General features: G+C 36.0%; 1 protein-coding gene across 1 annotated transcript in view; it reads right to left on the reverse strand.

The window, feature by feature from the left end:
• The window catches only part of LMO7 (LIM domain 7), a 210,530-nt gene that overhangs the window by 118,828 nt on the left and 67,353 nt on the right, over positions 1–24,349 (reverse strand). The window contains exons 3-4 of the mRNA XM_079138916.1: positions 22,289–22,359; positions 4,149–4,218 (exon numbers count right to left, since the gene is read on the reverse strand). Coding sequence (XP_078995042.1) covers positions 4,149–4,218; positions 22,289–22,359 — 141 coding nt within the window. The remainder of the gene's footprint in view (positions 1–4,148; positions 4,219–22,288; positions 22,360–24,349) is intronic.

The raw sequence follows: 24,349 nt of genomic DNA on the forward strand, positions 1-24,349 counted from the left end.
AGAATGTATTTCTTTATGAACTAAAACTCAGTCAAATAAGAAAAGTCATAGCACTAGAAGAAAAGATCTAAGAGAATGTGGTTACTGCCCTCCCCCAAAAAATTATCACATGAATATTTCAAACAAAGCATTCGATGTATTAATAAAGCATGTAAACATGTTTTTCCATATTGTCACTGCTCAAGGCATATTCCATGCTTTTCCCATAGGTCCAAATGTAAAGTTAAATCCATTGCCCTAACATGAAAGTTAAACACACATGGTAGGTAACCGAGGACAACTGAAAAGGTATAGCTAAAAAGAGTAAGGGAGAAATAACTGAAGAGGGGACATGGACCACCATAACCACTTAGCTTATACCTTTGCACAAAAATTCTTATCATATTCTTAACCTTGGTATCTACCCCACACAAACCTCCTTCACAGAATCTACTTCAACCCACACATGGAGCCGAATGCACCAACCCTCCAACACTCCTGACCACAGCCCATTTGGTCAAGACAACTATCTTAAGTGATCTGAGATATCTGTAGCCTGGAAAGAAAGGGTAACCTTGTCCATTCAGATCCTTATCTTGGGAACACCAACTAAGAAACATCAAAAAAAAAGGCTTCTGTTGAAATGGGGAAGAAAAAAGTATTGGGTAGAATACAGACTGCCATGTTTACGGGAGAACACTAAATTCTTAGGAGAGTCTTGTGATAAATCTTTAAAATAAAGCCTCTTCACATGACTTAGCTTGAAGTCATCTCTGTGCTTTGCTGCTCAAAGAGCAGGCATCATATGTAAAACCTGATGAAATGAGATGAAGACCTCTGGATTGTATCATTGTCAATTTTCTAGTTTTGATATATTATACTTCAGTCGTGCAAGATGGTGCATTGGGAGAGTACAGAGAACCTTTTTGTACTTTTTGCAACTTCCTCTGAATCTATGTTTATTTCAATGTAAGAAGTATTAACTATAACATTTTCTGTATTAGTTTGCTAGGGGTACCATGCCAACAGCTAAAAACAGTCTTAAAACAAGAGAGATCACTGTCTCATGGTTCTGGAGTTAGAAATTCAAAAGTAAGGTGTTGGCAGAGCCATGCTCTCTGTGAAAACTCAGGGGGATCTTTCTTGCCTCTTTCTAGCTTCCGGTGGTTTGCAGGCAATCCTTGGTGTTCTTTGCATGATAGATACATCAATCCAATACCTCATCTTCACAAGGCATTCTTCCTGTGTGTAAGTCTTCACATGGCCATCATTTTATAAAGTTATTAGTCATATGAGATTAGGATACAATCTACTCCAATGTGACCTCATCTTAACTAATTACCTCATCTGCAACCGACCGGTTCACAAAGCCCCATTCTGAGGTACTGGGGTTTAAAACTGTCTTATTTTGGTGGGGGATGGGGGTTTATCCAATTTTAGAGCCCATTAATATTCACAATGGAAATATTGTTCACTAATTCATCAAAATTATCTTTGCTCTCTTATATGAATCAGTCACCAATGTTGTGTGTTGTGAACACAATAATTAGTAGTATTGGCTCAGATCATTCAACTTCTTTAAGTGTCAAAAATGAAGACTTCTGGAATACTCCTTCTTCAGAAATTCTTAGAGCTCAATCTTCTCAGTCCCATTACAACTGTTCACAAGTGTCCAGAACATGTCAGTCCAGTTCTCTGTGGCACATTTATGTTGGGATGCTTTTTTTGCTCATTTGCTAATTTATTTGCATGATTCCCCCACCTTCTCCACTTTGAGTCAAACTTGATATTTATCTTTGTTCCTCCAACACATCCCTATAAACTAAAAATATCCTCAACCTAGTAGGCCCTCACTTCTTTGTTAAAATAATGAACATTGGTTGACCATCCACATATTGGACTATATATTATTACTTTTAATTCTTATAACAACTCCCTTCAAAGTAGATGTTGACACTCTTAATCACACTTGAGGCAAAGACTTAGAAAAATTTTGATATAACCATCCTGACAAGTATCAGGAGTCAAATGAGGCATCATGCTAACTTCAAACCAATTAAGCTTAGCCCATTCTGTAGCTGAAGTCACTCCATGCTCTAACATCCAATTGAAAATGCTCAGTGTCTTGTATTTGGGAAATCATCCTATTTAATATACTGGAAATTCATTTCATTTTAGTTTCTGAAGATAAGATCCAAACTGGATAGAATTTCTGATGCTTGAAATAGAAATACTTGTAGAGATATCTGGGTTTAAAAATAAAATACATTTGTGCTTGCATCTAATCATACAATCATAAAATTGAATAAAACCTACAGTGGCCAAGAACAACAAGCCACCACAATTCAAGCATTACAGATATGCAGTTTGTTTCAGTTTCAAGGCTAATTTCATTTAAAATGCATGTAATTGATATAAGAAATGACCATTTATAATCAAAGTATTAAACTATCTAACTAACTCAAACCATTTGAAAAAATATAATTCAAATTTTTAATTTGCACAGCAGTGCTTTAGAAAAGTTATTTTCATATAAAGTTTTTTTATCTTATTACACTGAATGTTTCCTGCCAAAAAGAATTCAAATACCAAATTTCTTTAACTTTATCCCTTAAATAACAAATACCTTTTGATTCATTATACATTAGAAGAATATATATATTCATATATATATAATATATAAAATATATACTATATCTGGGTTTTAAAATAAAATACATTTGTGCTTGCATCTAATCATACAATCATAATATATATGTCATATATATTATATATAAATAAACACACACACACACACACACACACACACACACACACACAACCTAACTCCATTTTTGACCTAACTCCATTTAAGACCCAAAAAAATGTCAGGCCAGCTGCCCATTCATAATAGATAAGCAAGAGACAACTTGTAAGAAGAAAGGAGTTAATATCAGAACCAACTGTGCTGGGAACTTTATATGGATTCTATAATTTCAAAAGAAAACTGTTTTCATTCCCTCTCTCCTAGACAGATATTTTCCAATAAACATTTTGCATAACTCATCCCTATCAAAATTTTGGCAAGTTTTTCATGCCTCCTGCAAACTCAGAAATTTTGGGGCTGCTACCTTTAATTACTCATGCCATTAATATCTATAAACACATGAATGATCAAAGAGACATTTCTTCAATGTAATATAAGCACCATGAATATTTCAAAGGTAATGAGTTTGTTTCTACCCTGCAATTATTAACTGTTTTAAACTTAGTGGTTTTGTGGGGGGAAAAATTTTGACCAACTCCTATCATGAACATTGGTTTTTTTAAAAGGATTTTTAACATTGTGAAAATTATCCATCAATTGGTATTTATTATAAATTATTTCCAAACACAGAGCCCATATTATTACTAGCCTCTCATCGGAATAACAAAATAACAGTGGTGTTATTTGTTATACTCAAAATCCTGAATTTAAAGCTAGAAGGAATCTAGAGAATCATCACTGCCATTTTATGGATGATAAAACTGTGACAAAGACTTGTCCAACACATCCAGCATCACAAAGGACATTAATAGGAATATTGTACAAATACAATTAAGATTAGTGTGCTGAGTGGGATTAATGCAGAAGTAAGAAGCAGCAGAAACAGAGTGACTGGTAAATACCCACCAGTCTGGAGAACTGTGTGGTCAACCAGAAAGCAGGGTCAGCAGGGTTGAGCTTCAGAGAACTTGACCTACACAAAGGCAATCAGTGCAGGAAAGCCAAGAAAGGGAGTGGATGATGCTCCAAAACTCAAAACAAACAAGTGAGTAACAAGTAAATAAAAACACCCTGATGGGAGGGAAATAGAAAAGAGAACTACAAATGTAAGGAAGACATCACTAAGAACACTTTCTTGCAGCAAAATATCCCTAACTTAATTTCTACTGTAACTACAGAGAGAGATCTATGCCCACCTTTTTTTATATTTCACAGACAAAGAAATGCAGATTTTTAGTGAGAACATTCAAAATTCTCTCTCCTAGCTCTTTTGAAATACGCATTATTAACTATAATCATCCTACTGTGCAACACAACACCAGAACTGCATTCCATTGTGTCCCACAAATTTGTATAATTATTTGTTGATTATAAATAACATTTTTTTAAAAGGAATTTGTTTTAAAGATAACTTATTACTTACCAAACCTGCTATTGGTGTAGACAGTCTATTGATCTTCTTAATGATTCCAGGCTTGAGCTTATTAATCAAACTGAAAGTAAATGAATAACATAATGATTACAAGAATGCCAATATGAGTTCAGTGTTCTTTGAAACATTTTTATGAATCATATACATCACTATTCCATCCTGCAATCAGTTATTCCCAGCCCCAGCCCATCAAAGGTAAACAACCAAAACAACAGGTCCAGAAACAAAGAACCTGACTGCACACAGTGGTGAAGTGGTCCTCCCTGACCATGAGGTCACATTTCTTTATCAAAGCCAAGTCTATAACAATAGTTTCACATTTGTTAAAGAAAGGTACTATTTGATTATGTTTTAATAGTCAGTTCAAGAATCGCTTCATCAGAATTTAGTTCACTTGACCCAAAAAACACTTTCCTACTAATAATTTTCATTTTTTTTATCAAACTGATCTTTATGCTAAAAGTTAGCTTCAAAACCATATTGTTTTTGCCACATTTAACGGATACAAATAGTTGATATGTTCTTATTAGTAACTCACTCAAACCCAACTGATTGCTATTACCGTAGCAGAAGAGGTAAAAATTATATGTACCAAATTCCCCTAAATTACCTCAGAATCTAATATTGAATATGTTTAAGTTAATGTAACAGATATTTGAAAGATATTTGTGTCTCTGTTCTCCAGGACACTAAAAAAGAAATGTTTCTGACAACCATGCTCAGAATACAACTCTGGTTCTCAGTCTAAATTATTATGCTGCTTTTTTTTTTTTTGCTGATCACTGATACAGTGCCAGGCCATGCAGTAATTTAATTCTATAATAATGTTTTTCTACCAATGCAAACTGGGATAATTAATCATTAATCACTGTCAGAAAACAATATCTTGAAACAGTGATTTTCCTATTTAATAATTCATCTATTAAAAAAACAATTCTTTATTCTGCAACAGAGCTCCAAAGGAAAAGCAAATAAAGGAGAAAGAATCAAACATTCCTAATTTACTGGTCTCCTCTTCATAATGGCAACAGAAAAAAAAAAAAAATGCTGAAGCTTGTGGAATGTCACTCCTTCAACGTTCCGAAGATTTACATATACACTTGAGTGTGTTAAGAATAAAAAAGACAAAAGTCTCAATTTAACAGCCTTCAGAATGCTGTTCAACAGGATTCCAAATTATAAAACAGTGGCTTGTAAAGATTTAGTCTGGCAAACAAAAGAAGTTTTTCCATTTTCATACTTTGTTCACACAAAGATCTTTAGGCACCTTAGCATGGACAATAAATCCATCACTTTTTCTTTTTGTGTGTACATTCGTGCAGGTACACACATGCGCATGCGTACGTGGACATGGCTGCCTGCTAGGGATCAAACCCGTGGTCTTACACATGCTAGGCAAAGTACTCTACCACTGAGCTACAACACCAGCCCCAGCCCTTCAACTTTAAGTATCTCCTACAATTGCTACTCCATGATTCCTAACTTTTAATATGCGCATTAACTGAAAGTCCTGTAGGAAGGAAGCCTTTCTCCCTTCATGATCACATTGTTTTTCTTTAATCACTGAGGAGTCAGAAAAGAAATGAGCCAATTTATAAGAAATGACAATTCCAAATTAATTCTTCTAGTTGCTCCCCATTAACCATGTATTCCTATAATTCCATTTTTTTTTTTTTTTTTTTTTTTTTTTTGCGGTGCTGGGATTGTACCCAGGGCCTTGTGCTTGCAAGGCAAGCACTCTACCAACTGAGCTATATCCCCAGTCCTGTAATTCCATTATTGATGGCATTCTTGCAAAGCATAGAAAAACTAATAACTGAAGCATTACTTAACAGGAACATAACAATAAATAAATTGGCCAAGTATGATATATAATAAATCCCATCATTATGTACAAATACAATGCACAAATAAAAATGGAAAAATAAAATAGATTTCCACACACAAACATGACTGATTTTTTAAAAAAGGAACAAAATTATTTATACTTATTGACTACTAGTCAGTAAGTAATGACTTTTTTAGAGTAACTTTTATTTTAAAATGTAGTCTTTCAGTGATATAAATTAGAGGCCAGTACACGTCAGAGCAAAATACAAAATGTCAAGGAAGTCTGGCAACAGTTGTCCTTTTAGAGAAAGAATGTGATGAATTCCTGCTCCACCTATTTGAGTCACAGGTGACTTTGGCCAGGTCATTCAGTTTACCTGTTTATATCACTTGCCATTTTTGTATTACAGGATCAGTAATTTCAAGAGCATTTTTTGAAATATGGTTTCTGGAATGGATGATAAAACAGTTTACTCTCAATTAGGGTCAGCCAGGGGAAGTGAGGGATGGAGCTAAAGGAAACAGCATAGAGAAATAGTATCTCTCAATAATGAGTTACTGACTCCTCCCTCAACAGCAGGTTTTGGCCAGAGATTATTACTTAAAAGTAGCATATACACAACAGATTAGCCTTCCTTTTCTATTCCTAAACCTTCCTGTACGTGTACAAACCCGGAAATAACCACAAGGAAAACACACCAATCTAGATAACACACAAACCACCCTCTAAAAAGCTGAGTCACTAGAAAAAAATGCTGTTTTATTTTCATCATTACAATGGTGATCGGTTCTAAGCACTAGAATATGGAGGAAATACATATACAATTTTGGCAAACACTGAGCATGCAAATTGTGAATTATGAGTCATTATTTTCATAAACAATTAGAGGAAGAACTTGTAGGCTATTTCTTCTGGGGAGAAAAAGTAGGTTTCAAAAAATATAAAAAATGTAGATGAAATTTAAGCATACATAAAGTATACTTTAAGTTTACATAAAGCAGCAAAGGCTCATATCAAATCAAAGTGTCATCTATGGAAATATTTTTTTTACAAATACAACTTCTTTGCACAATAAGAGTCCTTTAATTACTCATGTGGCATGCCTAAAGGCGACAGTGACTTCAGGTCACTGGCTCTAGAAAGAATTCGATAACATGACAACATTCCAGATGCCTCCATGAACTAGAATCTATCATCAGTCCTGGGGCAATTTTATCTACCCATTTTCCCATGTTCCATCCCCTAGCCCTGAGCAGAATTTTCTCTCTATATCCACAAGTCTTCCTTTAGGCTGTGGCACAAACCTGGTCATGTGTTTGCTTAGCACACCAGAGAATAACCCTTTTCTGTAAGATTAAAACCAGAACAGAAAGCACCGAGTAGTTCATTACTTCCAGTAGAACACTTCACAATAAGCCCTGACGCCCTCTTCTTCAGTACCTCCCTTGCTCTGATCTAAAAGTCTGTGTTCCCCACTCCTAAAATTCCTATGTTGAAATCCTAACCTCCAAAGAGATGGTATTCAGAGGTGAGGCCCTTTGGGAGGTGATTAAGTCAGAGAGGCTACACCTCGTAGATGAGAATTGGGCCCTTATTAAAGAGGTCTTGCCCCTTCTACCATTTTAAGTTAATGCGAATCTGCCCATGAGGGAAGTGAGCCCTTGCCAGACACCAAATTTGCTGCCATCTTGACCTTGGACTTCTCAGGTTCAGAACTATGAGAAATAAATGTCTGTGGTGTATAAACCACCCCATTTAAGGTATTTTGTTATTTTAGCCTGAGTCGTCTAACCTATCCTTTAAGCTATCTACTTTTTTCTTTTCCCTAGCACAGGCCCACAGTGTCCACTCCCTCCAAAGAAGCTGAATTACATAACAACAGATGCTGTAAAATTGGCTCTGTTCACAGGCCTTGTTATCGGCGAATATGTCCTGACTTTAAATAGAACTCAGACATGACACTCTGAGAGAGGCCATATAGCTCAATATGACGTATGGCTCAGCTATATACTTTTAATGAGAACTAGAACTGTCTGTTAATCTCCAGAACTAGTTTCAAATGTCAAACTTCATTTTTCTCTTTATCAGAAAGCTCTTCAGCCAAGATGCAAAATTTTGAACACCTTTTCACTTCCTATTTCCAAAGATTTTTCAAAATGAACATGAGTAACTGACATGGAAGAGTATATTGATACAATGAATAAACTTTTTAACCTATAAATTATTTCTTTATTCATTCATTCATATACATATCTAATCTTTGTCACATTTTATAAATAAATATCCCTCACACAATCAAACTTTTTATGATTAGTAAATTTTTAAAAACGATATTAAGATACCACATTCTCCTTGCAAATTAGTGATTTTACAAATTAGTGACCTTTGTTTTATCCCCTATATGATATTAATTCACTTGCCCATTTTTCTTCTAAACACAATTCTGCTCATTAAACATCTGAATGCTTACTAAAGACAGTATCGTACTAGGTTCAATCATAGAGCAACCAGAGAGTACAGCTACTCAGGACAAAGACAATCTCTAATTCCAAACAGCAGCTCCCAGCACTTAAGAGAAATACCTGACATTCAGTTATTTCTGATTCAAAATATGTCTTCTTTATAAAAATAAATTTCAAATAAAATTATCGTTCATTGCAATGAAATGATAGAAATGATTTTTGCTTTTTACCAATAACATCTTCCCTCTACCATTTTTGTCTGCTGCCAGACAAGTCAAACCTTAATAATCTCTCCTAATTATCAAGGGTGATCAAAACAGTACACTATAAGATACATTAATTTGGACCAGTTACCTTAAGAAAACATCATACTACAATTTTAAATGAATGATTTCTATCTAAAATTCATAAGCTATGATATTTTTAAATAAAACCACACCGAACAGTGATCACACTTCCATGGGTAACATAATCAGAATATGTAATATAGAATTTAAACATTTAAAAGAATTCAATATAAACATTTATGATCACTTTAGTGTTTTCAAAGGTTAGTAAGAAAATCAATATTTCATTTCTAGAATTCCTACAGAACTATCCACAACATAAATGAAAAGTTAATATATGCTAAAATGGGAACGTATGTGGGACAGCAATAAGTCAATATCAATGTAATTATGATCATCATTTTACTCAATGGGACTTTTTTATTTAGCATCCTTGTTATACTGGAAGCATCCTAAAGTGCATAGAGAAGCTTAAGTGGTCTGACTCTTAATTCTGAACAACTTCTAGAGCACTAAAGGATTTCATTGAGTAGTAGAAAACTTTCCATTTCAACATCAAAACAAAGAACATTTAGACAAAAGACCTCACACCCTTCACAACAATTAACTCAAAAAGGATCACAGACACAATGTAAAATACAAAATAATAAAAATCCTAGAGGAGAACATTAGAAAAAATCCAGGTGACCTTGAGTTTGATGATGACTTTTTCAATATATCAAAAGGGTAAACCACATGAGAAAGCACTGATCAGCTAGATTTCATTAAATTTAAAAATGTCTGCTCTGCAAAAGATACTGCCAAGAAAATGAAAAGACAAGCCACAGATTGAGGGGGACAATATTTGCAAAGGACATACCTAAGAAAGGACCGTTATTCAAAATATACAAAGAACCCATGAGACTCAACAGTAAGAAGTCAACCTGATTTTAAAATGGACCTTAACAGACACCTCACAATATAAAACATACAGGTGGCAAATAAGCTTATAAAAACAAGCTCTATATCAGGAAATGCAAATTACAAGTTATGACTACACACCTATTAGCCAAAATTCACAGCACTGACAACACCTAACACCAACAGGGAGGTGGAGCAACAAGGACTCTCATTCACTGCTGTACTAATTTGGAAGAAAACTGGAAATTTCTTTTTTTTTTTGTTTTGTTTTTTTTTTTTTTCCTTGTTTATAAAAAGAAGTTCCAATAGTTTATTTCTGTCAGTCTCCCAATACCCAAACTTTGATAGTCTCTGATTTTTTTTTTTTTTGTAAACAAATGGGATACATGTTGCATCTCTGTTTGTACATGGCGTAAAGGCATACCATTTGTGTAATCATAAATTTACATAGAGTAATGTTGTTTGATTCATTCTGTTATTTTTTCCCTTCCCCCCACCCCTCCCACCCCTCTTTACCCTCTATACACTACTTCCTTCCTCCATACTTGCCCCCCTCCCTAACCCTAACTCTAACCCTAACACTAACCCTTCCCTCCCCCCCATTATGTGTCATCATCCACTTATTAGCGATATCATTTGTCCTTTGGCTTTTTGAGATTGGCTTATCTCACTTAGCATGATATTCTCCAATTTCATCCATTTGCCTGCAAATGCCATAATTCTGTTATTCTTTATGGCTGAGTAATATTTCATTGTATATATATACCACAGTTTCTTTATCCACTCATCAATTGAAGGGCATCTAGGTTGGTTCCACAGTCTGGCTATTGTGAATTGAGCAGCTATGAACATTGATGTGGCTGTATCTCTGTAGTATGCTGATTTTAAGTCCTTTGGGTATAGGCCAAGGAGTGGGATACCTGGGTCAAATGGAGGGTCCATTCCAAGTTTTCTAAGGAATCTCCACACTGCTTTCCAGAGTGGCTGCACTAATTTGCAGCCCCACCAGCAATGTATGAGTGTACCTTTCTCCCCACATCCTCGCCAACACCTGTTGTTGCTGGTATTCTTGATAATCGCCATTCTAATTGGGGTGAGATGGAATCTTAGGGTGGTTTTGATTTGCATTTCTCTTATTACTAGAGATGTTGAACATTTTTCCATATGTTTGTTGACTGCTTGTAGATCTTCTTCTGTGAAGTGTCTATTCATTTCCTTAGCCCATTTGTCGACTGGATTATTTGAATTCTTGGAGTAGAGTTTTTTTGAGTTCTTTATAGATTCTGGAGATTAGTGCTCTATCTGAAGTATGATTGGCAAAGATATTCTCCCACTCTGTAGGCTCTTTCTTCGCATTGCTGATAATTTCCTTTGCTGAGAGAAAGCTTTTTAGTTTGAATCTATCCCAGTGGTTGATTCTAGCTTTTATTTCTTGTGCTATGGTGTCGCTGGCTCTTTGCGGTTCCAAAATCCATGGATATTTGTCACCGCCTGCAGCAACAACTTGCACGGGTCTTATGGGTGGTGGAGTGAAAACTGAGGCACTTCTATCTTTCTCTTTAGTGCACTGCTTTCTTGCTTGTTCATAGAGGATAGAGGAAATGAGGTTTACTTGCTTTGAGAGGAGAGAGAGAGAGAGAGCCCACTTATCAGAGAGAAAGAGACTTTGCTTAAGAGAGAAACTTTGAGAGAAAGACAAGCTTTGCTTAGAGCTTAGAGGAAGAGACTTGCTACACCTTAAAGTCCTGCATCCTGTGAACTAAGGGTACGTCCACCCAAGGTGCCCTAGTGATGCGTCTCAGTTCTCCGTTCCATGATCTGCTTTCCGCCGCTGCCGCGTGTGTCTTCTTCTGCTGTTTTCCTGCTAATGGCTGCTGTGTCTCTGTCTCGTTCCGCCTACGCTTATATCACCTCCAGGAGGCGGAGAGCAGGGCCACGCCTCTTACGCAAAGATTAGGCGAGACACTCCGAGCAGGCAATTAGTGCTCGAGAACACATGCACATACATTGTATGCATGGACGAGAAAATCACCTGAGTGTGCTTATGTCAATTAACCTCCTCACTGCCGATGTAATCAGGCGCCATCCCGGCGACGCCAACATAACACAGCCCCCAACACTATGGGAGTCCTGTTAAGGAAGTCTGATCCTAGACCAACATGTTGAAGAACTGGACCTACTTTTTCTTCTATAATCTGCAGGGTCTCTGGTCTGATTCCGAGGTCCTTAATCCATTTTGAGTTGAGTTTCGTGCATGGTGAGAGATATGGGTTTAGTTTCATTCTGTTGCATATGGATTTCCAATTCTCCCAGCACCATTTGTTGAAGAGGCTATCTTTTCTCCATTGCATATTTTTGGCACCTTTGTCTACTATGAGAAAATTGTATTTATTTGGGTTTGTGTCCGTGTCCTCTATTCTATACCATTGATCTACCTTTCTATTTTGGTACCAATACCATGCCGTTTTTGTTACTATTGCTTTGTAGTAGAGTTGAAGATCTGGTATTGCAACTCTTCCTGTTTCACTCTTCCTGCTAAGGATTGCTTTAGCTATTCTGGGTTTCTTATTCTTCCAGATGAATTTCATAATTGCTTGCTCTATTTCTGTAAGGTACGTCATTGAAATTTCTTACAAAACTAAACATACTCTTACCACATGAGCCAGCAGTCATGCTCCTGTGTATTTATCGAAGGAGTCAAAAATGTTATGTCCACACCAAAACTTGCATGTGGATGTTTATAGAACTTTCTTTCATAATTGCCAAAACTTGGAAGCAATCAAGATGTTCCACAATAGGTGAGTGCACAAATAAACTGTGGTGTATCTAAAAAATGGAATTCTGGGCACTAAAAGAAAGAAGCCAGTCCAAAAAGAGAACAATTCCAAATATACGACATTCTGGAAAAGATTAAAATACAAGGATTCTGAGGAAAATGAATAGGTAGAGCATAGAGGATTTTTAGGGCAGTGAAACTACCCTGTATGAAACTATAATGGTGAGTAGACGTCAAATACATTTGTCTAAAACCACAGAATGTACAAGATCAAGATGAACCCTGATATTAACTAAGAACTGTGATGATGACAATGTGTCAGTGCAGGTTCATCAACTGTGACAAGCATACCACTCCTGGGAGGATGCTGATAATAGGGAAAGCTCTGTATGTGTAAGGCAGGAAGTATATGAGCTGTCTCTGCACCTTCCTCTCAATTTTGCTGTGAACCCTAAATTACTCCAAAGGATAAGAGTTTAACAAAAACAAAACCAAAAAAGGCAACTCACACTGGAAGCTGTGGTTCCTGTCCTAGAGTTCTGCAATAACTATTAAGTAATGTGACTCAATTTCTCTCCATCCTTTTATGTCAGTGAGAATGGTATGTCCTTCTCCTATAGTTGTACTTAGGTTCTAATTTTTCCTTTGATGTGTATGTGTATGTAAATATTTTCCATCCTCCTTTTAATTTCTTCTATTCGACTTCAAAATATTAAATCACAGTGTTAACCTGTGGTACCTATCTATCTGGAAAGCAATCTGGCAACATGAATCAATTTACCTTTTCACCAGCAGGCAGCTACCTCATGGCATCCTCACACCTTCAACAGGTGTCTCCTCCACCTGTCAGCTACTCACTACATAATTTTCCACATTGCTGCAAGCCTTATAACCACTGCTTTGAAAGGATAAAAACTTTTTTTTTGCCAAATTAGTTATCACACACTTCAGATATTTAAGTTGTTCTTAGTATTTTTCATTGTGAATAGGCTTTATAACTATCTTTTCCTCCCACTTGTAGTTTATTCTTATAACAGATTCCTAAAAGAATTAACCAAGGAATGTCTTGTAATTTTTATGATAAAAGTATTTTTATTATGGTAATGAATAAATATCACATTTTTACTTGATAGAAATTGTCAAATTATTTTTCAGAGAGTTGTACCAATTTCTATCTGACTGGTCATTTTGAGATGATATGGTATGCTGTCAAAATATGTTCATCTTTTTTCCTTCCATCTTAAATGCTGGGGACCTAATGCAGGGCCTTCTGCATGCAAACCTAAGCACATGCTCTACTGCTGAGCTATGACCTTAGACCCATCTTCTTTTTTTTTTTTTTTTTTTTTTTTTTTTTTTGGTGCTGGGGATCAAACCCAGGGTCTTGTGCTTACAAGGCAAGCACACTACCAACTGAGCTATCTCCCCAACTCCCCCATCATTTTTATTTAACAGATTTTATATTATTTACTGGCTTCAACAACAACAAAAAAATTATATCTACTTGTAGTCAAATTGTTTACTGGTGAAGGTAAATATTTTATATTTACTATTACATATTATAACAGGAATATTATTTTATATTATATATTTATATTTTTTATTTATTTATTCAACAGTATTTCCTCGTTTTCAAGTATTTTGTGACATTCTTTGCTCATTTGTCCAATGAGGCTTAAAGATGTACATTTTAACACTTTAATTGAGCCCTACATAACTTGAATCACTTTTACTTATAATATTTTATTTGTAAGAACATTATTTTTCCTTTCTTTCCCCCCTATCCTTTCAATGCTTAGAACTTTACCTCCAGAGATTTTTTTTTAATTCCTAGGTTGTTTCTGCAACTTTTTGTTACCTTAATCTACGCCATATTTCGATATTTGATGACTTTTTAAAATACTTCTTAGCCAACTATCCACCCAACACCACAACTGACCTATTCATCTCTTGTCTACTTTCTCTTATCTCCCATACCACAAATCCTTTTTTTTTTCACTTTTTTTTATTGTAAACAAATGGGATACATGTTGTTTGTACATGGAATAAAGGCACACCATTTGTGTAATCATAAATTTACATAGGGTAATGTTGTTTGATTCATTCTGTTATTTTTTTCCCTTCCCCCCCACCCCTCCCACCCCTCTTTTCCCTCTATACAGTCCTTCCTTCCTCCATTCTTGCCCCCCTCCCTAACCCTAACTCTAACCCTAACACTAACCCCTCCCACCCCCCATTATGTGTCATCATCCACTTATCAGCGAGATCATTCGTCCTTTGGTTTTTTGAGATTCACTTATCTCACTTAGCATGATATTCTCCAATTTCATCCATTTGCCTGCAAATGCCATAATTTTATCATTCTTTATGGCTGAGTAATATTCCATTGTGTATATATATATATATATATATATATATATACCACAGTTTCTTTATCCATTCATCAATTGAGGGGCATCTAGGTTGGTTCCACAATCTGGCTATGGTGAATTGAGCAGCTATGAACATTGATGTGGCTGTGTCACTGTAGCATGCTGATTTTAAGTCCTTTGGGTATAGGCCAAGGAGTGGGATAGCTGGGTCAAATGGTGGGTCCATTCTAAGTTTTCTAAGGAATCTCCACACTGCTTTCCAAAGTGGCTACAGCCTCACCAGCAATGTATGAGTGTACCCTTTTCCCTACATCCTTGCCAACACCTGTCGTTGCTTGTATTCTTGATAATCGCCATTCTAATTGGGGTGAGATGGAATCTTAGGGTGGTTTTGATTTGCATTTCTCTTATTACTAGAGATGTTGAACATTTTTTCATATATCTGTTGATTACTTGTAGATCTTCTGTGAAGCGTCTGTTCATTTCCTTAGCCCATTTGTTGATTGGGTTATTTGTATTCTTGGTGTAGAGTTTTTTGAGTTCTTTATAGATTCTGGAGATTAGTGTTCTATCTTAAGTATGATTTGCAAAGATTTTCTCCCACTCTGTAGGCTCTTTCTTCGCATTGCTGATAGTTTCCTTTGCTGAGAGAAAGCTTTTTAGTTTGAATCTATCCCAGTTATTGATTCTTGCTTTTATTTCTTGTGCTATGGGAGTTCTGTTGAGGAAGTCTGGTCATAAGCCGACATGTTGAAGAACTGGACCTACTTTTTCTTCTATAATCTGCAGGGTCTCTGGTCTGATTCCGAGGACAAATTCTTATATATGAGAATGTACTTCCTGACCTTTCTATTATATTAACATGCACATTTATAAATCATTACATACTTCACGAGTGCACTGTAGTTAAACATAATAGTGGGGTTCATTTTGACATATTCATAAATGCATATAACATGGTTTGCTCCATTTCAATCCCCAGTACTTCCTCTTTCCCTCCTCTCACTCTTCCCTCAATTTCCTTTGTCTACTTTACTGGCCTTCCTTCCATTTTTTTATTTTCCAATTCATATTTCTTAAGTACTATACTTTGTCATGTGCTCTACTATTAGGAAAGGCAATTTCCACAGAAATTTTTATCTTTAAATTTTTTCCTATTCTCACATATAAACCTATTCTTTCATAAAACCCTGAAATTACTCCTAGTGTCAAAAGTTGGTTAGATTTTTATTTGGGGATTAGATTAAAATTATAATTTTTTTTACTTTCTCTTTTTAGTTGTTGATGGATACAATACCTTTTATTTATTAATTCATCTATACATTTTGTAAGTTTACCATTCTTATTCATGAGCTCTTATCTAATTTTCTGATTGACGATGGCAGGTGTTATGGTTTGGATGTGAGGTGTCCCCTAAAAGCTTAAGAGTGAGATGATGCAAGAAGGTTTGGAGAAGAAATGATTGGGTTATGAGAGTCAACTCCATCAGTGAATCAATCCCTTGATGGGATTTACTGAGTAGTAACTAAAGGTGAGTAGGGTATGGCTGGAGGAGGTGGGTCATTGGGGGTGTGTCTTTGGGGTATATAGTTCTTTGTATCTAATGTGGAGTCTCTCTGTTTCCTGATCATCATGTGAGCTGCTTCCCTCTGCCACTCTCTTCTACCATGATGTTCTGCCTCACCTCAAGCAAGGAATGGAGCTGAATAGGTCTTCTATGAACGGAGACCTCTGAAACCATGAGCCCCCCCCAAATAAATTTTTCCTTCTCTAAAACTGTTTTTGTCAGATTTTTCAGCAAACAAGCTAACTAAAACAGTTGGTATATAAAAATTCTCCAGTTAAGTCTTTTATATAAGGCAATTACTCTAGTTTTAATATATGTGATAGCTTTATATATTTGTCTTTCTTACAATACTTACTCCCTTTATTTAATTTACTTCTAATTCTCATGCCAGAATCCACACATTTCTATGATTTCATAACTAACACAAAGTTTTCTGTGTATTTACTTGAGAAAGCCTCCATTATATCAAATACTTACTTTAGGGCTGGGGACATCCCTAGTGCTATAGCATTTGCTTAGCATGTGCAAGGTTGGGTTCAATCCCTTGTACTACAAAACATGTGCTCACGTGCACACACATGCACATTTTAACAATAACTTCTTTTTTTTTTTCTTGTAAACAAATGGGGTACAACTTGTTTCTCTGTTTCTACATCAAGTAGACGCATACCATTTGTGTAATCATAAATTTATATAGGGTAACGGTGTTTGATTCATTCTGTTATTTTTTTCCTTCCCCCCACCCCTCCCACTCCTCTTTTCCCTCTATACAGTCCCTCCTTCCTCCATTCTTGTCCCCCTCCCACCCCCCCATTATGTATCATCATCCACCTATCAGCGAGATCATTCATCCTTTGGTTTTTTGAGATTGGCTTATCTCACTTACCATGATATTCTCCAATTTCATCCATTTGCCTGCAAATGCCATAATTTTATTATTCTTTATGGCTGAGTAATATTTCATTGCAATTATATACCACAGTTTCTTTATCCATTCATCAATTGAGGGGCATCCGGGTTGGTACCAATATCTGGCTATTGTGAATTGAGCAGCTATGAACATTGATGTGGCTGTGTCACTGTAGTATGCTGATTTTAAGTCCTTTGGGTATAGGCCAAGGAGTGGGATAGCTGGGTCAAATGGTGGGTCCATTCTAAGTTTTCAAAGGAATCTCCACACTGCTTTCCAGAGTGGCTACACTAATTTGCAACCCCACCAGCAATGTATGAGTGTACCTTTCTCCCCACATCCTCACCAACACCTATTGTTGCTTGTATTCTTGATAATCGCCATTCTAATTGGGGTGAGATGGAATCTTAGGGTAGTTTTGATTTGCGTTTCTCTTATTACTAGAGATGTTGAACATTTTTTCATATATCTGTTGATTGCTTGTAGATCTTCTGCAAAGTGTCTGTTCATTTCCTTAGCCCATTTGTTGATTGGGTTATTTGTATTCTTGGTGTAGAGTTTTTTGAGTTCTTTATAGATTCTGGAAATTAGTGCTCTATCTGAAGTATGATTGGCAAAGATATTCGCCCACTCTGTAGGCTCTCTCTTCACATTGCTGATAGTTTCCTTTGCTGAGAGAAAGTTTTTAAGTCACAATAACTTCTTGCTGACAAACTTTAAATTGTTTGGATCACAGACAGCACATACATTACTCACTTTATTTATAGTAGCTGTCATTCTCATTTACATCTCAGGGGCCCTCTGACTAAAACATAGCATGCTCTACTCTTAGTAACTCACATTTAGGGTAAGAAAACACTATCAACAATACACTCAAGCTCAGGAAGCACAGGATTGAGCTTTTTACCTTCTAGTTTGAACAGCTGTACTCCTCTAGAAATCCAAAACCAGAAATAGCTCCAAGAATACAGACCTCACTATTATACAAAGCCTCTGGGCCTCTCGTGGAGCTAAGCACAGAAGCCCCAACAGCCTACCCACATCCCTGGCATCCCTGGCACCCCATGCATAGAAGTCTCCAGCTCTAACAAAAAGGATAGAGCTCTGCACAAATGACAAGTAAGAGTTGTCTATGTTGCCAGATGCCTTAAAAAAGTCACCTGAGTGCTCCACAATAAATAGCAGTAAATCATAAAATAATTTTCTTCCTCTATTGAATTTATCTTTGATCAAATATTATGGTACTTTCAGGCAGTGTGATAGTCACAAGGCAGATACAAATAGAACAGGACTTCTCGCACCAATAGGTGAACATCTTGCTCTACTCTTTCCAAGTGGCAAAGTTTCAAAAGACCTGGTGACAGCGTGAGAAGCTGCTGAATAATGTGAGCCTCAGGTTCCAAAGGCACAAGCTTCTTGTGCATGGCAACAGGAACAGGGCAAAAACTCAGACCATTCCAGGAAGAGTAAGTATAGATTGACTAACCAGTGACACACCCAATTAGACTATCTTCAAACAAATCTTACTTCACTGAGGAATAACAAATGTTTTCACCTGATATTTCCAAGATTGCCATCATAGGATGAGTAATTTGGAAATTACCAACTGATATCGCAAGCTGGAGAGGCTTCACCCAACGTATTTAGAGAAGAAAAATAATTCTGCCAGAACCCAGAGCAAAACAGGGTTGTGAACATATATGAAGTGGCAAATCTTTTATACTTTTTAAAATATGTAGTAAGGAAGTCTTCATTAACACTAAGAAATACTGGAAAGAAGAGACAGATTCATAAATTTCAATAATTAAACTCACAGAAAATTATAACAAAGAGCTGAAATCACCTAATAAACTCTTGTTGATCCTTTTATGATTAGGAAAAAAAAATAAAATCTGGTTTGTGCCCACCTCACAATAGAGAGCACTTATGTGAGGTAAACTGTAAAATATTAGACTACATTAAACTTTTTCTAGAAAAGTTTTCCTTAGTCATCAACTCACTAGATCCCACAGCCAAACTAAATGAAACTAAACTGATTAACACGAAGGTACTAACTTCAACAGTCAATCAGAATGCACACAACTGTCCTCGCTATTCAGACGTACAACTCGTCTGAAACCTCAGCACAGAGTTTAGACCCAATTTAGACTCTGAAATGTCATTCCACTGCCAGTTGGATGAAAGCTATAATAAGCTCCTCCAACTCTTGGCTTTGATATTTCAGGATGCCAGTTTAAAACGGAAAAAAGTACTACCGAAGGATAAAATGCTACTGAAATTACTAGATGAAATATTAAGAAACCTCATTAATAGTGATAATGAGCAAGGAAGATTTTTAACAGGCAACAAACAGACCCTATGTTTCACAAGAAATAGTTCTGGCAGTGAGCCAGATAGAAGTCAGGCTTCTGCCAGAAAATAAATTAAGATTTTAGAGATATTCTAATAGTATTCCAGCTTAAAAAAAAAAAAAAAAAATGATATGTAACAGGGGGAAAAAAAAAAACCCTTTAAGTCAGCTTACTATATTCACAATGAATGTGAAAGTTAAAGCCTACAATACCAAGCCACTGAGCAGCTGGGTGTTTTCTGTCACTATTATAGTTAAGGTACTGTGGTCACATAGAAGTGCCTGCATCACCATTTCATAGACCGACCAGTTAAGCTTTCTTCATGTACAGATTCATAAAGAATATAATTACCTGTTTGTTTTCTCTTTTTTTTTTTTTTCAGTACTACACTATTCTGACCAAGGCTATAAAAAAATGTGATTCACAATTTAGAGAAAGGATTGTTTAACATAAATATTATACACCACTTTGATGTTCCACAGTAAACTACACAATTATTAATTATCATGGCCTAATATTTACGTAAGTAACTTGAGGGAAATAGTTAAACAATTGTCAGTAATAAACATATTGATTGAATTCATATGGTAATGCCTCAAACCTCAAACTGGTATTATTCCAATTTGGAAACAATATAAGAATGATCTTTTAGAATTTTCTTAATTAAGGTGACTTTTTAAAAACAACCATATATCTCTAACTGTGCATCCAAATGTTGGCTGTCACCATTACCTAAGGTAGAAAATATACATTTATTCTAACTTGTCCTGCCTTGGTCAAAACAGTTTTTTATCAATTGTAAACATCCTCATTCTTTCAGACTGGGTAGAATTTTCAGAAATCTTTTCAAATCATTTAGAACCCAGGCTGGTTCATAAATTGCATTTTAAAGTTAAAAAAAGCTTAAAGATCTATTTATGGAGGCAGTGCCTAAAAATTAGGATCCCTAAAATATTCTGAGCAACAGTTTATCACTGGAAACATATAACCCACAAAGTGGTTTCTTTGAAGACCATCTGTTTGGGATATATGCGTTTGTCAATCTCAGAAGAAACCCGCACCTCACAGGCCTATCTCCTACATAAACCCACCTGCTACTCAGTTATGGCACTTAAAATTGGTGAAGTTTTTTAATTGTAAACCTCTAAATAACTCATAGGTAAGGTAGTTTGCAGGTCATATGCCTTTTTCTAAGAGATGTTCCCATCTCCATCTGCTGAACACATGAGAGCCCATTTAAAACATGCAGTTTTCAAATCAAGATAATTTCCCCTCAGTGACCAACTGGGGTGACCATGTGGCCTACTTAAATAAATCTGAACACTATTCAACAAGGATTCTGAATGTGACATTGGAAAAGGACTAGAAATATCCTTTAAACTTTATTCATGGCCCTTCTTCATATGCCTATCCTGATTTATTAGATAAAATTGACATTTCTATAGGTCACAAACTGTTGAATATCAGTCACTTCACATGGAACAATTAATGATTCTCTAAAACAATGGAGTCTGAACACCTGTCAACCCAGATTTTACATGACCATCTTCCTAATGATAACTTGTATTTATACAAAACTTGAAAGTATATAAAAATCTTAATATATGTGTTATTGAACTCAGACAGCCCTGTGATTTAGACAGGTCAGATACCCTGATCTCTATAGATGGAAAAATAAGACTCAAGTGTACAGAAGTCACTAGTTCAAATGTACAAAAGTAATGGAGCAAGGAATCTGACCCTTTGACTCTGAATCCTTACTGTAAGCAACGTCCTTCAAAAGGAGAATCAAAATTATCTAAGTACCAGTACATACACTCCCAGCGCTTACTTGTAGACAAATTCCATAACTGTGTGATAAGAGTCTGGATCAGCTCTTATTAAGAGCTTTAAAAAATGTGGGTGGGTACTCAAGTACATTCTTCTAATTTATTTGCTCACTTCTGCAGCCTGTACGTTCCTCCAGCACTTCATCCTTTCACCTCACAGCCTGCCTCTCCCTTATTCCCCCAAAGGTCAAGTACTTCACTAAAAGTACTACACATCCACTGGGGAACCAAACACTAAATATACCATCGATCGTGGCACCAGCCAATTTTACTTAGCCTGGAATGTGGTTCTCAATCTATTAATTGAGAATGTCCATGACTCAAATTGATTGGGGTAATGTAATAACTCCACTTAAAGCTTAAAAGAAAAATTTGCTGCTCCAATCATCATGACTTATTGATGAAGAAAAGAAGTTTTATATTAGCTTCAAAACCAGGCAGTTCTAAATGTTAAACTACTCATGGTAAGTGATAGGCAGTGAAATGTAATAAGTCTTCCTCCTCAACCACCCACCCCTACAGGCACAGCAAGCAATAATAGAATCTTTCTTGTTTACTAATTGAAAATAATATACATTTCAGCAACACTATCTGTAGATACAGACTGATAACCCCTTCCTGCTGTCTCCTACTATGGGGGTGTCAATTTTCAGAGATCAAATCTCACCTGTGACAAAGAACACATATCTGTGACGATGGGGACTACAAGGAGAGGACATCTCATAACACCAGTGTATACCCAAGCACACCTACACACATGTACCTGCACATGTGCACGCCCAATCACATGCACTTGCACACACATCTTTGCTTTTGAATTATTTTTTAAATGCTTTAAATACTTACTCACACAACAGAACACCATTTTCTAGAGAGGCCCGAAAATCCCTTGTTTCAAAATTCTTCTCTGTTACTGCCTGAAAGACAGAATTGGGTGTTAATTGTCTGTTAAAACAGGGATGACACACAAGTCAAAATCAGTACTAGATTAATTAACATGCATCTAATGTTTTATCTAAAGGATATGCATAGATCACCAAAATCTGTTTCTTGTGGGAAATTACATGCTGCTCTGTTACAACCATTTGAATATGAACAAATATACACAGTAAGTATTCTCTGCAATCATTTTATTGGATTTATCATTTAAGTCTAACTCTAAGTCTAGCTGAGCTACAAAAGTTAGAAGTTAAACTAAATCTTAAACATTTTCTATTTAAAGTTAAAAACCCTATGGATGATTTAAAATTACATAAAAATTAAGATCTAAATTTGAAATACTATCTATAGCTGCATGTTAATTTCAACTCCATCCTTAAATTCAATTTCATTACAAAGCTAAGTTAGCAGAGAGATGATTCTCCTTAAGTCTATTCATGAAGAGGCCCTAATTTGTGTAAAGAACTACATATACAAACATCCTAAAGAGACTTTTGAATCCTAGCACAAAGAAAAAAAGAAAAGAAGAAAAATATTTTAAACAGACCATTCCCAACTGTTACATACAAAAGGCCCCCTGCAGTTATCACCATCAACGAGCCTAGTGAAACCTCTAGAAAAAATAACTGAATTTGGTCTCTACAAGGGTGGAGTGTTTGGGATAGGAAAGGGATTTCCTAGGGAAATTAGTAGGAGAGCTCCTGGAGGCTGTAGTGGGGAAAAGCTACTCCAAAAACAGCTCCTGGGCCTGACTGCCCAGTCAAGGGAGGGCAGAGAGCAAAGGCAGTGGTACCAGCTGACCTAGACACCTACCCAGCACCTCGGAGCAGATGCCAAAGTTTTCTCTCTAGTCACAGCAAAGCCCCTCAGAACCACTGAAATAATTCAGCAATTACATCGTCAAATCAACACAGATCAGAAGCAGTGATTTAAAACAAAGGCAGTGTCCTGCAGACGCACAGGTGAGCAGTGAAGAGCGACAGACAATGGCAATGGATGGGCCAGTTTAGAGGGAAGTCTAAATCTAGCTGAACTGCATTCCTTAAGGTCACAACCCGATAAGTCCCACTGCCCCTGGGTGAGGGCAGGTCAGGCTCTGGTAACCTGTGTACCAGTGTCTGAATCTGGGCTCTGCCACTTCCTACAAGTAACTCTGGACAAGTTGCTTAACCACTTAGTTTTCTCTCCTGCAAAATGGAGACTAACTGTATCTACCACCCAGGGTTAGGCCAAGAACTAAATGAGATAATATATATGAAACAGCAGTTGCCTGACTCAGGGGAAGCATTCACAAAGTTCCCTATTATTATCAGCTGTGACTACCTATCTGCAGAAAGAAGATAGGTAAATGCTACATCTTAGCAAACAAATGTCTGTTTTGATAAGGAAAAAAAAAAAATCCTTTACTTAAAAGAAGAAACTGAGTTACCACAATATAACAATCTACTAAATCAGCTCCTTTATCCTGAAAATATTTCAAAAATTATAAACATCTATAAAGGACCTCAAAATGAAGGCAACTTGTTTACTTGTTCGTTTGTTTTTAAATCATATTTTTTTTTATAAAAGTTCCAGCTAATGAGGAGCCTGAGTCAAGAGAATCACTTGAGCTCAGGAGTTCAAGGACAGCCTTGGCAACACAGTAAGACTCCGCTCCCCACCCCCAAAAAAAAAAAAAAAAAAAAAAAAAAAAAAAAAAGAAAAAGAAAGAAGAAGAAGAAGAAAGGGAGAGAGAAAAAGAAAAATATAAACCCATCCTCATGTTAAGAACAATTTAGTATTTTAGTATTCCAAAAGAATACTCCAGAATTTTGAAAGGATATTTGTTTGCCTAGTAGTTCTAATCTAACAACCACTCACTTGGTCTTTTCAATAATTTTGAAGCTTACTCATTAGCCAGTTATTTAAGGTGTGATACATTTTACGTAATGAGGTTGTGATTCATAGGAATTAAATAAATAGAGACCA

This window comes from Sciurus vulgaris, assembly GCF_902686455.1.
Source record: "Sciurus vulgaris genome assembly, chromosome: 4".
NCBI lineage: Eukaryota > Metazoa > Chordata > Mammalia > Rodentia > Sciuridae > Sciurus > Sciurus vulgaris.